Source organism: Schistocerca serialis, chromosome 4 (assembly GCF_023864345.2).
Source record: "Schistocerca serialis cubense isolate TAMUIC-IGC-003099 chromosome 4, iqSchSeri2.2, whole genome shotgun sequence".
Lineage (NCBI taxonomy): Eukaryota > Metazoa > Arthropoda > Insecta > Orthoptera > Acrididae > Schistocerca > Schistocerca serialis.
In genome coordinates, this window is record NC_064641.1 from 529,012,909 (window position 1) to 529,029,681 (window position 16,773).

At 43.3% G+C, this 16,773-nt stretch overlaps 1 protein-coding gene across 1 annotated transcript in view; it reads left to right on the forward strand.

The window, feature by feature from the left end:
• Positions 1-15,420: 15,420 nt before the first annotated feature.
• The window catches only part of LOC126474587 (5-hydroxytryptamine receptor-like), a 443,337-nt gene continuing 441,984 nt past the window's right edge, over positions 15,421-16,773 (forward strand). The window contains exon 1 of the mRNA XM_050102061.1: positions 15,421-15,549. Coding sequence (XP_049958018.1) covers positions 15,508-15,549 — 42 coding nt within the window. The 5' untranslated portion in view covers positions 15,421-15,507. The remainder of the gene's footprint in view (positions 15,550-16,773) is intronic.

Genomic DNA, 16,773 nt, shown 5'->3' on the forward strand with positions numbered 1-16,773 from the left:
TATAGCTTGTGTGGGAACGCGTAATGCACCCAGCAACATTGTCGAACATGATGGTTTTGGTGGTGCAGGTGATATGGTGTGAGGAGGGATAAAGCTGCATGGCCTCCTGATTTTGAATATAACGCACTCGCCGGTGAACGTTACTTTAATACAGTAGTCCTTGCCGATGTGCGTCTTTTCTGGTGTTAATTCGGCCCTGACTTCATTTTTATGGATGGCAATGCGCAACTCAGTCGAACAGCACAGTGGGGGAACTACTGGAACGAGTCAATATTATGGAATGGACTGGCCTATTCGTTCCCCCGACTTAAATCTCATTAAGCACGTATAAGATGCGTTGGGGTGACGTATTGCATCACGTCCACATGCAACAGCGACCATCCATCAATTGTCAGCCGCACTGACCGCATTACCATGCACGGTGATCACACACCCTAATAGGAGCAATGCCCCACCGCTTGTAATATACAGGGAGCCATGATGCTCCTCAGTGACACCAATGTAGCAAAAGTCTTTGAATAAAAGTGTGATTTCTGTTCGTCTTATTGCACATTTTTTCAGTTGCCTTCTGTACAATACTGTACTAGTTATTTCTTCGTAAGGTCCAAGTTTCGTCGAGCTATGTCCTTAAGTTTTACACACCAGCGTATATTACGCTGGAGAGTTCTCAAATGTTGTACGCACATTATTAATCTTCGTATGTGAATAGGTATTCCTGTTATTGAAATGGTTCAAATGGCTCTGAGCACTATGGGACTTAACGTCTGAGGTCATCAGTCACCTACAACTTAGAACTACTTAAAACTAACTAACATAAGGACAACACACACATCCATACGCGAGGCAGGATTCGAATCTGCGACCGTACCGGTAGTGCGGTTCCAGACTAAAGCTCCTAGAACCACTCGGCCACACGGGCCGGCTCTTGTTATTCAAGAACTCTTCACGAGTACCATATGATAAACAAATAAATCCGCTAAAGTGGACGTTGGCCGCGAGAGTAAACAAACGAGTGGCCGCCGAGGCGAGAGGAGAGGTAGGGGCGATCACCTCTCGCTCGCGCTCTTCACGCACAATTTGCGCTTCTGTCGAAGTAGAAGGAACACGTAGTCACAGCACTCGCCGAACCTTCTCGGGGTCCTGGGACTCAAATACGAAACCTGTGACGGACCTAGAATAGTATATCCAAAATACTAAAACCCAACACAAAGCAAACTGGAGAAAGCGGAGTGCACAATGATGATGATGTTCAGTTTGTGGGGCGCTCAACTGCGCAGTCATCAGCGCCCATACAAAATCCCAATGTTTACACTGTCCAATATTTTTTTACACGGTCCAGTCTAGCCACTGTCACTAATGATGAAGACAACACGAACGTCCAATCCCCGGGCAGAGAAAATCCCCAATCCGGCCAGGGATTGAACCCGGGATCCAGAGACAGCAACGCTAGCCACTTTTTTTTTCATTTTGTTCGTTATGGTTCGTTGCATTTGCTCGTAGCGGACGTCACTTGACATTCGTTGAAGTTCGTTGTTGATCCTTTTACTCAATTTTTTTCACTATAGAGAGCAGCCAGCTCTCTGACCGAACACGCTGATCCACTGTGCCGGCTGCAACCGCTATCACAACTGCCCGACCTCTACCGTTATCTCAGGCAAACATAGTCCAAAACACTCTCCCAACGTAATTTGTCAGTCAGAGTGTTCGCTGTATACTAAAACTACCATATACCGGGAAAATATATTGCCCATTCGACTGTATGGTGCTGCTGTGATAGTTGCTTGTGCTGACTTCGTACAGTGTTCTGACTACAGTTTGTAACTGTAACGTGAAGAATGGTCTTCCTTCGCTAACACCGAGAGAGGTGCTTCAGTGGTTAGCGAACGGACTTACGTTCTTGAGGACGACGGTTCTGCGCGTGTCCGACCATCCAGATTTAGGTTTCCCGTGATTTCCCTAAATCGCTCGAATGCAATGCTGAGATGGTTCCTTTGAAGGGGCGCAGCCGACTTCCTTCCCCATCCTTGGCACAATCTGACCTTGTGCTCCGTCTCTAATGACGTTGCTGTCGACAGGACTTTAAACCCAATCTTCCTTCGTTTTTTCGCTAAAGTACAATTAAAGCCTCTTGCGAGGTGTTGAACAAGTCCATAAAAGTCTTGCCGCTCTGCTGTGCAATTTGACCACACCACATCGTTGTTTATTATGTGAAGAACACGCAGTCCAGTAGCGATACTCCATCTAAGCGAAAGCGCAGTTTGGGTAGTGGTCTACCCTCTTGTTCATCTGCTTGAAAACTCCGTCACCGTCACTAACGTTGTTGGATATATTTGTTATTCACCTCCCTTCTCACAGTTTTAAGCCAGTTTCGTAACAAACTATCACTTATCCAGGAGCCTCTTCGGTAATTTAAAAAGGTAGATTTTGTATATTGCCGGTGTAGAGACGCTTGCAAGCAAAAGATAGAGATACTTTACAGTATTCTCACGTGGAAGTTGTTTAATCTACAGAGTCCACGAGAACCCCACCATTCTTTAATAAATTTGGTCAATTAATTGCTTTACAGCCGTTCGCCTCTTGTTCTTTTAGACTTATCGTTTGAAGTAGCCAGATAAAGGTAGTTCGTGGCCGTCCTTTCCATTACGGGCTGGGGGTAAGAATTTCCTGCTATTTCCATAGATCCGTACCATATGTCCAGTCTGTTCGGAAAACACGTTTCCAAAGGTTGTATTAGTCACAAGAAACCAAAATTTTATTATTTGAGAACTACCTGCAGTGTCACGACTTATTAATTATGATCATGGGAGAGTGTCCACACTGTCTTGATTAATGCCTTCTGTTTCTTCGTCTCTGCCTTTTCCATTATCAGCAATGGCTCAGCAAGTGTTATTTCGGTGTGAGGCAATGTTAGTGGTCATTAGTGCACGTATTATCCATTAAGATTTTAATATAATCTGCATTTTCGTAAGTCTAATGCCATGATTAGTAACAGAAGTGTGTAGTACATGACCAAAGCTTGCCCTGGATGTTGTAAGAAAATGTGGTAAAATTGTTCAACCACTACTTTCACAGGGATATGTGCAGTTAATTTTTTCTGCTGTGTTTGAGCTTAACATTACTACCACAGAAGTGGCTGTCTCTTTTTAATACTATCTTATATATTTCTCTCAAGATATTACCATCGTACGTTGTCACACTGATCTTCTAAATGGAACTGGCTTAGGCGACAGATTGTCCATTATCTTCGAAATGGGGACATTTCCGAGAATAATAGGGTCATAACTTTCTTTTAGCTCTCTCAGAGCTGAATGCAGTCGCCCGAGTGACGACGGTCCTGTACTGCAGTATATACGGCTCGTTCTTCTACAGAACGACGTAGCAGCAGCTGTAATAGAACTTTGGTGTAAGACAAAGGTTACAGTAACACGAACTACTGACAGAAGATTTATTCATCAAAATGTGACAAATTCTCGCCGTGCCGTATTTTTAATAGAACTGGCTTACTTCAGTCAGGGACCTAATTTTCGATATATTTCATTGGTTAATGCATCAATAAACAAAGGTGCACCAGTCGATCACTCTAGTCTAAAATTTTCTCTCGTGTTATTCTAGTGAAGATTTTCATTTCTTTCACCTTAATTTTAGTTACGATTAGTGTCATATTAATTCAGTACCAGATGTTCTTAATCAATGCTTATATATCAACTAGCTATACCCAGCGAACTTCGTTCCGCCTCTTAAAATCTTTATATGTTATAGCTGACCCGGCAAACGTTGTTTTGCCATATAATTATCTCTAGGGAATATTTAGAACGGTGTGTATCAGCACGGTGGATAGCGCCGATTTAACAATTGCATCCGATACACGGCTCGTCCATGAGCATACAAACATATCGGCAATTTCGTGTCGAAACGTGTTCGCCAGCATTATGAATAAGATACGTAAAAATACTGTACGAATTAATTCTTGTAGAGGAACAAAGGAGAGCATAGGAACTTCTTCGTTCCAGTAAAAGAATTTGATAATAAGATATATTTCCGTACGTTAAAAATCGATGCATGTGCGCTAGGCCTAAATGTCGGTTTGGTGAATGACGCGTGCTACCTAGTTAAAATTCTCGGTCAAGTTACGTCGATTCAAAGAGGGATATTCGAGTCGTTGCTTTTGATACGTTTTCTTCAATTACATATCTATCGAATAGTGGAAGAGTATCACCGGTAGACCCCTGGCGGGGCTAACTCATCAAGTGATAATTGATCAGTTAGAGACCGGGATTGAAAATTATTAAATTACTAAAATCGCTATTACGAAATAGCGGTTGGTAGTAGAAGGGTGAAAATTTTGCTTGTTTGAATTTTTATTGCTACATGATGAAAAAATAAAAATAAAAAGTTCTGCCCAAAAAAATAAAAAAAAATTTGGGGTGGACCACCCTTATCACTTAGAGGTATGGAAATAGATTACGACCAATTCTCAGACCTACCGAATATATATGTAAAATTTCACCAGAATCGATCGAGCCGTTTCGGAGGGGTATGGCAACTAACACTGTAACACGAGAATTTTATGCATTAAAAAATAAAAAAGATATTAAGATTGGTATTTAGAAAGTAGAAAGAAATAGAAACAAGGAACCCGACAAAAATTTGCAATTTAATTTTAATTTTATGATACTATAAATGAACATTGCAGGAGCATCTTCTCAAATTGTATAACTTCCCGCATGACCCTGACATTCAGTTGATCCTTTCAGAAAAGAAGTGTTTCAAATTTAATTCAGATTTTCTCTTATGAGATAATCTCTCAGACAGTCTATAAAATCTATGCAACAGAGTTACGAAGACATTTGCTACAGGGATTTATTGGTATCTTTTGGATACAGTAATTCTAGGAATCAGGAAATTATCAGGTACTCCCCAAGTGTCGTACGTCCAAGTTAAAGACTTCACTAATTTCTTTCGTAAATATGAAAGCTGTATGTGATGCGCAACTGTGGCAAGAACAATCTGAAAGGGTAGTACGAAATTTTATTTAATATCCCGAAAAAATAAATTTACTGTACGTGATTACAGTATCTCATCAAAAGTATCCATACTTTCCTTCGTAATTTAGAACTGACCACCAAATGCCACAAGAGGCGGACCCGCCTGCTTAGCAGCAGGCAGAGAGTACTGTTTTGTTAGTGGACAGTAAGTAACAGAAAGAATGGGTCAATCACGAGCTCCTAACTTCGAAGTTATCGGATGTCACTTGACCAACAGATCCATTATTGACACTTCAACCCTTCTAAAGCTACTCATGTTTATTACTGGTGACTTGATTGTGAAACGAAAACGTGAAGGAACAGCCACATCTATACCAAGATGAGGCAGACCTCATGTACTAACAGGCCGTGACCGTCGAGCACTGCGGAGGATGGTTGTAAATCATCAGTTGTAATTAGCGCGAGGGGTTACTAGTGAGTAAAGAAAGTGGTATCAAGAGTCCAGATAGCACAGTGACAGTGCGTAGAGAGTTAAAGCGAATGGCTTACAATCGTCGAGCAAGCCGTCATAAACGAAATACTTTTATAGTCAGTGCTAACAGGCGATTGAAGTGATGTAAAAAGTAACGTCACTGTTTACTGGATAAATGGAAATGAGATTTTGGGTGATGAGTTACACTTTAGCCTGCGGCAATTCAATGGAAGTGTATAGGTTTGGCGAACGCCTGGAGAATGTTACCTGCGATTACGTGTAGTATCAGAAGTGAAGATCTAGGATTCGGTGTTACGGTATGGGGGTGTTTTTCATGGTTGGAGTGTGGTTCCCATATTGTGCTTAACAAGAAATTAAATGTAGCGTACAGTAGGGGGACAGTTCGGGTGCAATGACTGATCAACATGACAAGGCACACTGTCATAATTCAGCATTTGAGAGGCTATGGTTTGTGGACAATAACATTCATAAAATGGACTGGCCTACCCGAAGTTCCGAAGTGAATCCAATGGAACGCCCCTTTGGGATGAGTTACAATGTCGACTACGCTACAAATCCCGGCATTCATTATTACTGCCTTTTGTGCTTTTGACTATTGAGCAAAAATGAGTTACCAATCCTCCATTGACATTTAGACACCCAACTGAAAGTGTTCCCAGCAGAATTCTAGCCGCCGTGAAGGCGACGGTGGGCGCACCCTATATTAAAGTCCACTAATAACTGTCCGGAGACTACTGACCAGAAAATGTTCATTTTGTTTCCTTACAGGTATATATCTGTTACCTTGGTTCACACTGAAGTCCTCTGGCCATCTTACCGCAGCACGCCGTTGATGGCTTAAACCAAGATGGTACTTTCTCTTTAATACGAACAACGCTACAGCAGTCCACGCTCAATAGATGATATTTTTAGGCAACACTGCAGATATTCCAGAATGAGATTTTCACTCGCAGTGTGCGCTGATATGAAATTTTCTGGCAGATTAAAACTGTGTGCCGGGCCGAGACTCGAACTCGAGACCTTTGCCTTTCGCGGACAAGTGCTCTACCAACTGAGCTACCCAAGCACGACTCACGCCCCGTCCTCACAGCTTTACTTCTGCCAGTGCCTCGTCTCCTACCTTTCAAACTTCACAGAAGCTCTCCTGCGAACCTTGCAGAACTAGCACTCCTGAAAGAAAGGATATTGCGGAGACATGGTTTAGCCACAGCCTGGAGGATGTTTCCAGAATGAGATTTTCACCCTGCATCGGAGTGTGCGCTGATATGAAACTTTCTGGCAGGTTAAAACTGTGTGCCGGGCCGAGACTCGAACTCGGGGCCTTTGCCTTTCGCGGGCAAGTGCTCTACCAGCAGGTTGTTCTTACAGTGTAGAGCACATCTGTGAAGCTGTGACATTTATAAATACCATGTCTCTCGACTACAGACGACTACATGCAAGGTGGGTAGGGGCGACCAAGCGTCAGGCTGTGAACAGCGAGCGCCTCCGGATTACCCAGTATGATAAGATATGCTCATAACGTGGAAATGCGTAACATCATAGTTAAGGGCCAATTTTGTAGTCTGCAGACACCTTGCTGGCACTGGAATAGTCGACGGGAAATTCTAACACGAAAACCAAAACGCGTTCCATTTGGTCGATGTTCGCAAATTTGATGAACAAAGTTCTGTCATTCGTAAAAATTCGTAGCTTTCTGAAGCAGCATCTTCGCAACACTTGCCTAACCTAACAAAAGTGGTACCATTGGCTTGAGCAAAAACAAAATTCTGCGTAACGGAGAGAAATGTTAGAGATGTAGACTCTCATTGGCCGGGACTTAGACAACCCTTCAGACTGGCTTACGCGTTATATCGGTGGTATCGCGGGCGAAGGTGCGGCGGAGTAAGTTTTAGCATATTTAAAGATTTGTCATTCAGCATTACGGTTAGAGATTCTGGTTCTGACAGTCTTCCGGGAGTTTGCAATCATTCGTCTTTTAGCTTCCGTCATTCGACTTGCAGATACGGACTCTGTTCAGAGATTCGGCATCGGAGAGGTAAGTGGCCGCCTTATGCAGTCAATCGCCTGCTGCAGCGCCAGTTCACCGTCGAGCTCATCATAACAAGTGTAAGTTCACGCAGCAGATGTGGCTAGTCAGTACCACTGATGTGGGAATAGGTGGTTTTTTTATGTTTTACATAACGTTAACGTATCAGATATTGTGAGTTGATACCGTGACCATTTCTCTGCCATTTGGTTTTATACCTGTCTCCTTCACATTTCGTAACCGATGCAGTCATGATGAGCACTGTGACATCGTATTTTCTATACAGTTATGTACATCGCGGGTTTATTATAAGAGTCATTTCATTCTCCCAAGGGGTAGCCTTTCCGATCCCGCATCATGAGGGAAATAATTTGCACGGATTCAGATTCCATCCTGCTCTCATTTCCTCTTTAACAAAATCAGCTTTGTGTTTTCATGTCGTGTGTTGCTTAACATACAGTCAAACTTTTGCAATAAATCATGATTTTAATGAATTCCACTTTAATATCAGTAGATGAAGTGTCTTTCGTGCACCCGCATTATTATTTAACGCAAGACCCAATGCTTCTATACATTTCTCTCCGCCCCGGTAGCTGAGTGGTCAGCGTGACAGACTGTCAATCCTACGGGCCCGGGTTCGATTCCCGGCTGGGTCGGAGATTTTCTCCGCTCAGGGACTGTGTGTTGTGTTGTCTTAATCATCATCATTTCATCCCCATCGACGCGCAGGTCGCCGAAGAATGGAAAACGATCCACCAACCATATCACACCACTGACACCACCTCTCTGTGGTACCTTCTCGTCAACGGCAAGTATACTACAAGACAGAAACTGCATCGCATCGCACTGATGGACTCACCCCTGTGCCTCAAGTGCAATGTCGAAGATACAGATTTACATCGTTTTGAGTGTGGGCCAGCAGCAGCTGTCTGGACCCTCGTACAGAAGATTGTGGCTTTCTACCTCCGAGTACCACCACATCACGTTTCTCCCACTATGATGATATATCCCGACACGACCTACTTTCCATCGGCTAAGTGGCACGCCATCACATGGATCAGTGGCATGGCTGTCAACTACCTCTTCCGGGACGACATCGTCGATCAGGCGGACTTTTGGACACGCCTCCAAGTACATCACCACACCCTTCGCCGGCATCGACACTATCGGGCCACTTTCGCGAACTATTTACAGAGCATTTTCACCAACCCGCCTCAAAGCTGGAATCTCAACGAACCGTGCCAGCCAAGGCTGGACAATCCCACGTTCCCCTTCAATGGTCAATGATAGAATGCATTTTGTTCTGCTGGCGCCCAAAGTGGAGCATGGCGCGGAAAGTATTCCTATTTTATTTCAGTTCTCTTTTCTCCTCCTCTTCTAAGTTTTTTTCTCCTTAGACATGTTTATCCTTTTCACACATAGCTCTCTATCTGCACCCTATTTGTTTTCTTTCTCTTGTGCTCCCAAAAAAAAAAAAATAAAATAAAAAAAAATGCTGCTGATGGTGAGAAGACTATATACTCATTTATGTTAACAAAAAACATACAAATACAAAAGAAGGCCGTTGCGGAAATATAGCTACCTTTTATGTTTTACGTTTTCACAGGATATTGTGTTATTTATGAAGAACGTCGTCTTTCATTTTCATACCCAACAAGAGGTTTTTATTTGTTTTCTTAAAAAAAACACTTAGTAGACCACTTACATATATTTAAAAAAAAGGCGCTCAGTGCTCAGTCCGGAACCGCGCGACTGCTACAGTCGTAAAAAAAAAAAAAAAAAAAAAAAAAAGTTCCGTCAAATCGAAAGACCTGCACCAGGCGAACGGTCTACCCGACGGGAGGCCCTAGCCACACGACATTTCCATTTATTCATTTCTCAGAAATACCTGCCTGTTCCGTCCTCTGAATCGTAATGGGTCGATCTGCATATCCAGAGGAGATACTCGATATATATACCACTGGCTTAATACACACATGTATTGCCATAACCCCAGTGGACTTCTTGCAGTTTTTTTGGGACTCCTGTGGCGTGGTGCTGATAGGTTATCCTCGTAAGGGGCAAACCGTCAATGTTGCATGCTACCGAAATATCCTACCGAGGTTACGAGGGGCTGTGAAGATGAAACTTTGTGGGGAGCCGTCCAAGGATGTGATTTTTCTCCACGACATCGCCCCAGCTCTCTCTGCACAGTAACATGCGTACTGGACGTTCACTCAACTATCTTGTGTTGAAGGTGTGTGTGAGTACAATGCACAACAACGAAGAGAATATAGACTTGGAGAATGTAAGTTAGCGCAACAAGATTGACCGGTGTGCTTTTTACTTGTGTTTCCATTTGTTTACTGTCTATATCATCAAGTGAACGAGTACAGTCACTGTGTGCTAGTACAGAAGAGTCGCCGGCCGTGGTGGCCTTGCGGTTCTAGGTGCGTCAGTCCGGAACCGCGTAACTGCTACGGTCGCAGGTTCGAATCCTGCCTCGGGCATGGGTGTGTGTGATGTCCTTAGATTAGTTAGGTTTAAGTAGTTCTAAGTTCTAGGGGATTGATGACCTCAGATGTTAAGTCCCATAGTGCTCAGAGCCATTTGAACAGAAGAGTCAAAGTCAGTTTTGGTTACGTTTGTAATAAAATCATATTTAAGTGAACTGACAAGTGATACGTTTTTGAATAGATCGTGGGGAGAGGAAGTGAGTAACCGAATGAAAAACAGCGTTATGTGTAAAAAAAGATGCATAGTCAAAAAATGGTTCAAATGGCTCTGAGCACTATGGGACTTAACATCTATGGCCATCAGTCCCCTAGAATTTAGAACTACTTAAACCCAACTAATCTAAGGACAGCACACAACACCAGCGATCACGAGGCAGAGAAAATCCCTGACCCCGCCGGGAATCGAACCCGGGAACCCGTGCGTGGGAAGCGAGAACGCTGCCGCACGACCAGGAGCTGCGGGCGATGCACAGTCGTTCATATCTTTGTAACGAACGAAATTACAAGAAAAGCTGGTGACGCAGTTTAATTTCATCCAGGTGGTCGAAACTGAAATGTGGATTTCGACCATTGTGGCTATTAACAGAAGATAAATGTGTATAAATAAATAACAAGTAGGGAAGACAGGTTACATTTGCATTGAGGTGACAAAAGTCATCTTGTATCTTCTAATATCGGGTCGGACCTGCTTCTGTCCTGCATAGTGCAGCAGCTCGACGTGGCATGGAATCAACAAGTGGGGGATTCATGTCGGGCCATTTTGGTCGCCAAATATTTCGTTCGAATTGTGCAGAATGTTGTTCAAAGTAATCTTGAACAACTGTGGCCCTCTGACATGACATCGTTGTTTAGGAGCGTGAAGTCCATGGATGACTGCAAATGGTCGACAGGCAACCGAACATAACCATTTTCAGTCGTTGATCGCTTGCTTGGGACAGAGGACCCAGTCCATTCTGTGTTACACAGCCTACACCATTATGAAGCCACGTCAAATTTGCGTATTGTCTTGTTGATAACTTTGGTCCATGGCTTCATGGAGTCTACGCCACATTCGAAACTCACTGTCAGCTCTTACGAACTAAAATCGGCACTCGTCTGACCAGGCAACTGTTTTCCTGTGGTAAGAGTCCAACCGATATTGTCATGAGTCCAGGATCGGAGTTGTAGGCGATGTCTTGCTGTTAGAAAAAGCACTCGTCTCTAGTCTGCCGCCATTGCCTGTTAACGTCAAATTTCGCCACACTGTCCTAACGGATACGTTAGTTGCAAGCTCTACATTGATTGCTGTGGTTATTTGATGTAGTGTTACCTGTCTGTTAGCACTGACAACTCTATGCAAACGTCACTGATTGTGTATTTGGCTCATACACCATCCTGAGAGTAGTCTGTCCCTCTCGTCACTCCTCGTGTAGTCCCATCAGATGGATCATGATGTCAGATGCTGTGATGTCGTGTTGAATGTTGAATCTGGTCCACCTGTTTGGTGGACTGCCAAACCTGAATGGTTCTGAAGTTTCCGAGCAGTTTGTGACTTGAACTGGAATGGTGTTGGTAGACTCATGGACCACCCGTCAGTGGTGACTTCCACACTGGACGCGGTTTCATTGTTCAAATAGTTCAAATGGCTCTGAGCACTATGAGACTTAACGTCTGAGGTCATCAGTCCCCTAGAACTTTGAACTACTTAAACCCAACTAACCTAAGGACATCACACACATCCATGCCAGAAGCAGGATTCGAACATGCGACCGTAGCGGTCACGTGGTTCCAGACTGTAGCGCCTAGAACCGCTCGGCCACTCTAGCCGGCTGTTTCATAGTTATCCATGTTTACGGACTGGTGGTCATTACGTGATGTAGCAAGAGTATGACCAATATGGGAATAATCTCACGCAAGAGCGCGAACGACATGAAGGCCATCGATCCTAATGGTCGACTGCTTGCAGACTAGTGGGATGGAGTATTTATGGCCCCGATAGCGGCTTTGCTGTATGACGTCATCTGTAGTGATCCAATTGGTTTCCCTCTTTACGAGTCATCAACGGTCTTCAGTTTTGCTTTACTGGCGTAATCGATTTGTTTAGGTGTTATAACAGCTTCCTCAAACCCCTGACAAGTGTTCTTATATCCTACCTATTGCTTCTTACACAATGTTACGAGAGTAACGGAGGCAAGTTGATCTACACTGGTCTCACTGTTTTCCGCTGAACATAGAAGTGTTCGTGTCCAGCTGACTATGTCGAAATGTAAACGCCTAGCAGACGCCATGTGTTGATATTTCCGTGTGCGTGAGCAATACCAGGCTGTAGGGATTAGAAAAATCTTTTGTGTCCCATTCCCTTACTGTCTTGATTGGTAAAAGAACTATTTTACATTACTATTGTGCCTGATACCCCAGTCTCGGAAACTTTAAAGCAACAGCAGTTGAAAACGCAATCTAATTAAATGAAGGCACAAGAGAATAAAGAGGTAGAAACTACTACAAAATTATTTGGACCTAATGAAACTCAAGCAGAAATAATTAATTCTATGAGAGCTATGACTGGTAAGGGCAAGAAACTTTTAAAAGCAAGAACAAGGAAAAATGTGGGTAGGTGTACTTCTGATATCATGATTGGCATTCTGTCCAAAGGCATGTTTTCACATGGTAACTCTCCATACTATCCTGTTTTCTGCCATCCTCTTTATATCTGCAGGTCTGCGTAATATACGCTTCTCTTTGCGTCGTCTATCATTTGGTATATCCTCCTTCCTGTCAGTCTTCTCCCACAAACTGGTAGTTCTAAAAAGTCTGTTTGGAAGCACTTCCGCCTCAACGGGTGTCTTACTTACTCAGTTCTTCTTCCTTTCCCTTACAACGCACAGCAGTCTGATGAAGAGTGTGAAAAGTACCTTTCTATTTACTATTTGAAACGATAGAACCAATCGAAAAGAAATCAAGAATGTGCCTAGTGCCTCAAATGAGAAGTTGAGCTCACGAGGTTTGTACAACAAGAAACATTTCAATTTTTGTGTGCCTGAATTGCACGTCTAACTGTGTCGATGAATAGTCCTTTAACTAACATTCAAACTTCTATGTAGGCCATATTATGTTTACAAGTAGAATTCGCCAAAAAATTGTTTACTGCCAGGAAATTTTTTATGGCACCATTGTTAATTGGTGTAATTAAGATTCTAATTTTGTTTACTGCCAATTAACATATTTCGAAAATTTTAGTAGTGTGCTTTGTTTAGTCTTATTGTGTTCTATGATACGCGTAAACGTGCCACCTTAGGTTCGTAAGCTTGCCCCATGCCAGGGGCTTATTTACACACTCGACTTGAGTCTATATAAAATTATTTTGCGATCTTAAATGTAACGTTGACTGGATGTTTGTATACCAAGCTGTAATTTAACAACCACGCTGTAAAAATAACAATTTTAAACATGATAAATCTAACCAATAAAAAATTCGGCAGGAAAGTCCCCTATGTTCCCTCCTCAAAAAGTACTGGGTGAATACGCTCCTCGTTCACGTCCAGGTTCAATAAAGGAGGAATACATGATACGTTGCGGAACTGCATCAATATACTCTAACCATACCGTGATAAAGAGAAATATTTTGCAAATCGTGATAGATATCTTTTGATGTGACGTATTCTTGGAACTTATTCACCCACTGCATGCTATCGAACAGTACGTCGTAGCACGCGTAAACGTCACTGCATGTACGACACGTATCAAGCAGATACTCTGTCACAGTCATTGAATTCAGTACACACTGACCGAAAAAAATGAGATAGAAAAGAAGGAGTTGTAAGACGTAAGCAAAAGTTGGTAAGCGTTTTTCTACATCTGAAACATGATGTCTATTTAAGCTTGGCGCCAGTCACATAAGTGTAGCGCTAGTGGCGCCATTATGAGGATGCAAATCAGGTTCCTTCAAACACACGCTGTAACGATCGTAAGGGTTAGTTACCTTGGGACGTGGTGTGTTGATGTTAGTCAAGAATGACTTTAAGATGACAATGATGCCATTATCCGTTATCAACAAGTCACTTAATTTGAAATGAGTCGTATAATGGTGCCACGAGAAGCTGGATGTTCCTTCGGCGATATTCCAGAAAGAGTTGGCAGGAGTGTAGCCATTGTACATGATTGCTGGCAGCGATGGTGACGAGAATGTACAGTCACAAGAAGACCAGATTCCGGATGGCCACGTGGCACCACTGAGAGAGAAGACCATCGTGTTCGGCGTATGAATGTGGTGCATCATGTTGGTTCAGTAGCAACAATCTGAGCAGCATTTGGTACCACAATGGCACAACGAACTGTTACAAATCGGCAACATGAGGAAGAGCTCCAACCTAGACGCCCTGTGGAGTGAATTCCACCGACCCGTAACCACCGTCATTTGCAACTTGAGTGGTGTCAAGCGAGAGCTCATTGGAGTACAGAGTGGAGGTCTGTTATCTTTTCTGACGAAAGCTGGTTCTGGCTCTGTGAGACTGATGGCAGCGTGTTGGTTGGAAGGAGACAATGTGAGGGCCTGCAACCAACCCGTCCTTGTGCTAGACACAGTGGACCTACACCTGGAGTTATGGTCTCGGATGAGATTTTGTATGAGAGGCGGAGCACTCTCGTGGTTATCCCACACAACGTGACTACAAATCTGTACGTTTGTCTGGTGATTCGACCTATTGTGCTGCCATTCATGAACAACGATCCAGGGTTTGTATTCCAGCACGATAACGCTCACCCACATACCGCTGTTTTAACCCAATATGGTGTACAGAATGTCGACATATTCCCTTGGCCTGCTCGACTACAGATCTGCCTCCAATTGAGCATATATGGGACGTCACCAAACGACAATTCCAGCGTCATCCATAAGCAGCGTTAATGTCGGTGTATTGACCTACCAAATGCAACTGACATGGAACTCCATCCCATAACCACCGAACTACAATTCTAGCGTCATCCACAAAAAGCATTAACTGTCTGTGTGTTGACCTTCCAAATGCGACAGCCATGGAACTCCGTCACACACACAGACATCTGTACGGCACTACGCATGCATGTTTGTATGCTTGCATTCAACATTCTGGTTGTTACACCGGTTATAAATGTGCCAGAATTTCACGTTTTTCAATGCCTTACTTCGCACTTACATAATCTGTGATCATGCAACGTTAATCATTTAAATATACTACCTTGACAAATGTACTCCCCAAATTTCATTACTCTACATTAATTTTTTTTTGGTGTTGCGATTTTTTTCCGTCGCTGTAATCATAAATGGCTTTGCAACCAACTTTTTTCTCAGCTTTCTTTACGACCTCTGCAGACTGAAAGAACAGTCATGGATCTGTTTTCCATTTTATTTCTTTGGAGTTCTCTGCTGTAAGTGGCATAATCAGTTTCTCTTCTGCTGCAGGTAATGTGTTCGTGATTGCGGCCATCCTGCTGGAGCGGAATCTTCAGAACGTGGCCAACTACCTGATCGTGTCGCTGGCCGTTGCAGACCTGATGGTGGCCTGTCTCGTCATGCCGCTCGGCGCCGTCTACCAGGTACCGTGCCGCTCTGCGTCCAAAGCAGCTCTCACCACGGCAATAGCGAAGGAGCAAGAGCTTAAGCCAATAACCGTTAAGTTGCTTTCTGAGCGCTAGGATTTTTGTTGTGACTTTCAAACGTGGTTAAGGGTGAAATGATTCGGCATTACATTGTACCATTCGTTGTAAGTAATTGTTTCGGATGGTGATGGTAAACTACGCATACTATTTGAATCTAAGTGGCCCCGCAAGCAGTATTTTTTTTATTGTTAATTTCGCACCTGATACAGGTAACCGCAAGCAGAAAAGCGGGCTGATTATAAATTACGCCAAGTCTCAGGAATTCACGGCAGTAGCACAGTACTCACGTGCCGTACAAGTCGTTTCCCAGTTCTTTCCCCAAGTGGCGGATAGTTGTAAGTAAACTGCAGCAACTCACAGAAGTACAGTGTGCGCTGTACTTCTCGTACGGCAGTCAAACTTGGTAGTTAGTCTAATACATTAATGCGGAATCGATTTAAGCTGAAAAAATAGTTCCAATTGTGGCCACCCCATGCATACCCGACCCTGTGAATACTAGAGAGAGATGTTTCCACTTGTAATGGATTAGGTACGCGTCCCCTCCCGCCGGAGATTCGAGTCCTCCCTCGGGCATGGGTGTGTCTGTTGTTCTTAGCATAGGTTTGTTTAAGTTAGTTTTAGTAGTGTGTAAGCCTAGGGACCGATAACCTCTACAGTTTGGTCCCTTAAGAACTCACACATTTGAACATTTTATTAGGTACGAGACGTGGGCAGAAAAAGTGAAATAGGTGACAAAGGCATAGTGTTGATTTTATTATTAAATAATGCTTACATAATTTATTCAGTATGAGCACCGGAGACGTTTACGAGATGCTATACAGTGCCAGATTTGCAGCTGATGTCTAAAATTGGAACCAATTTTTCTCCAGCGTAAATCGGTTACGGTTTAAAATATTAGAGTACCTTCCAAGTATTGCTACCATACGATAATTGCAGCCCACACTCGACCTCCGTGAGTAGTGTCACTTAAATAGTGACCACCTCTACCATTTCCTTCGTGTGTGGTCCTTACTCGTTCTTCACTTTGACTACAATGCCTCCCTGAACCTTAGTCACAGGTTTGTAGCTGGGAAAGGGATAGGTACCTTGTGGTGTAATGAAAGTAGGAATTAAATATTTTGACGCTCAGAATATGTACTTACGGTTATGCAATCGGGAGAG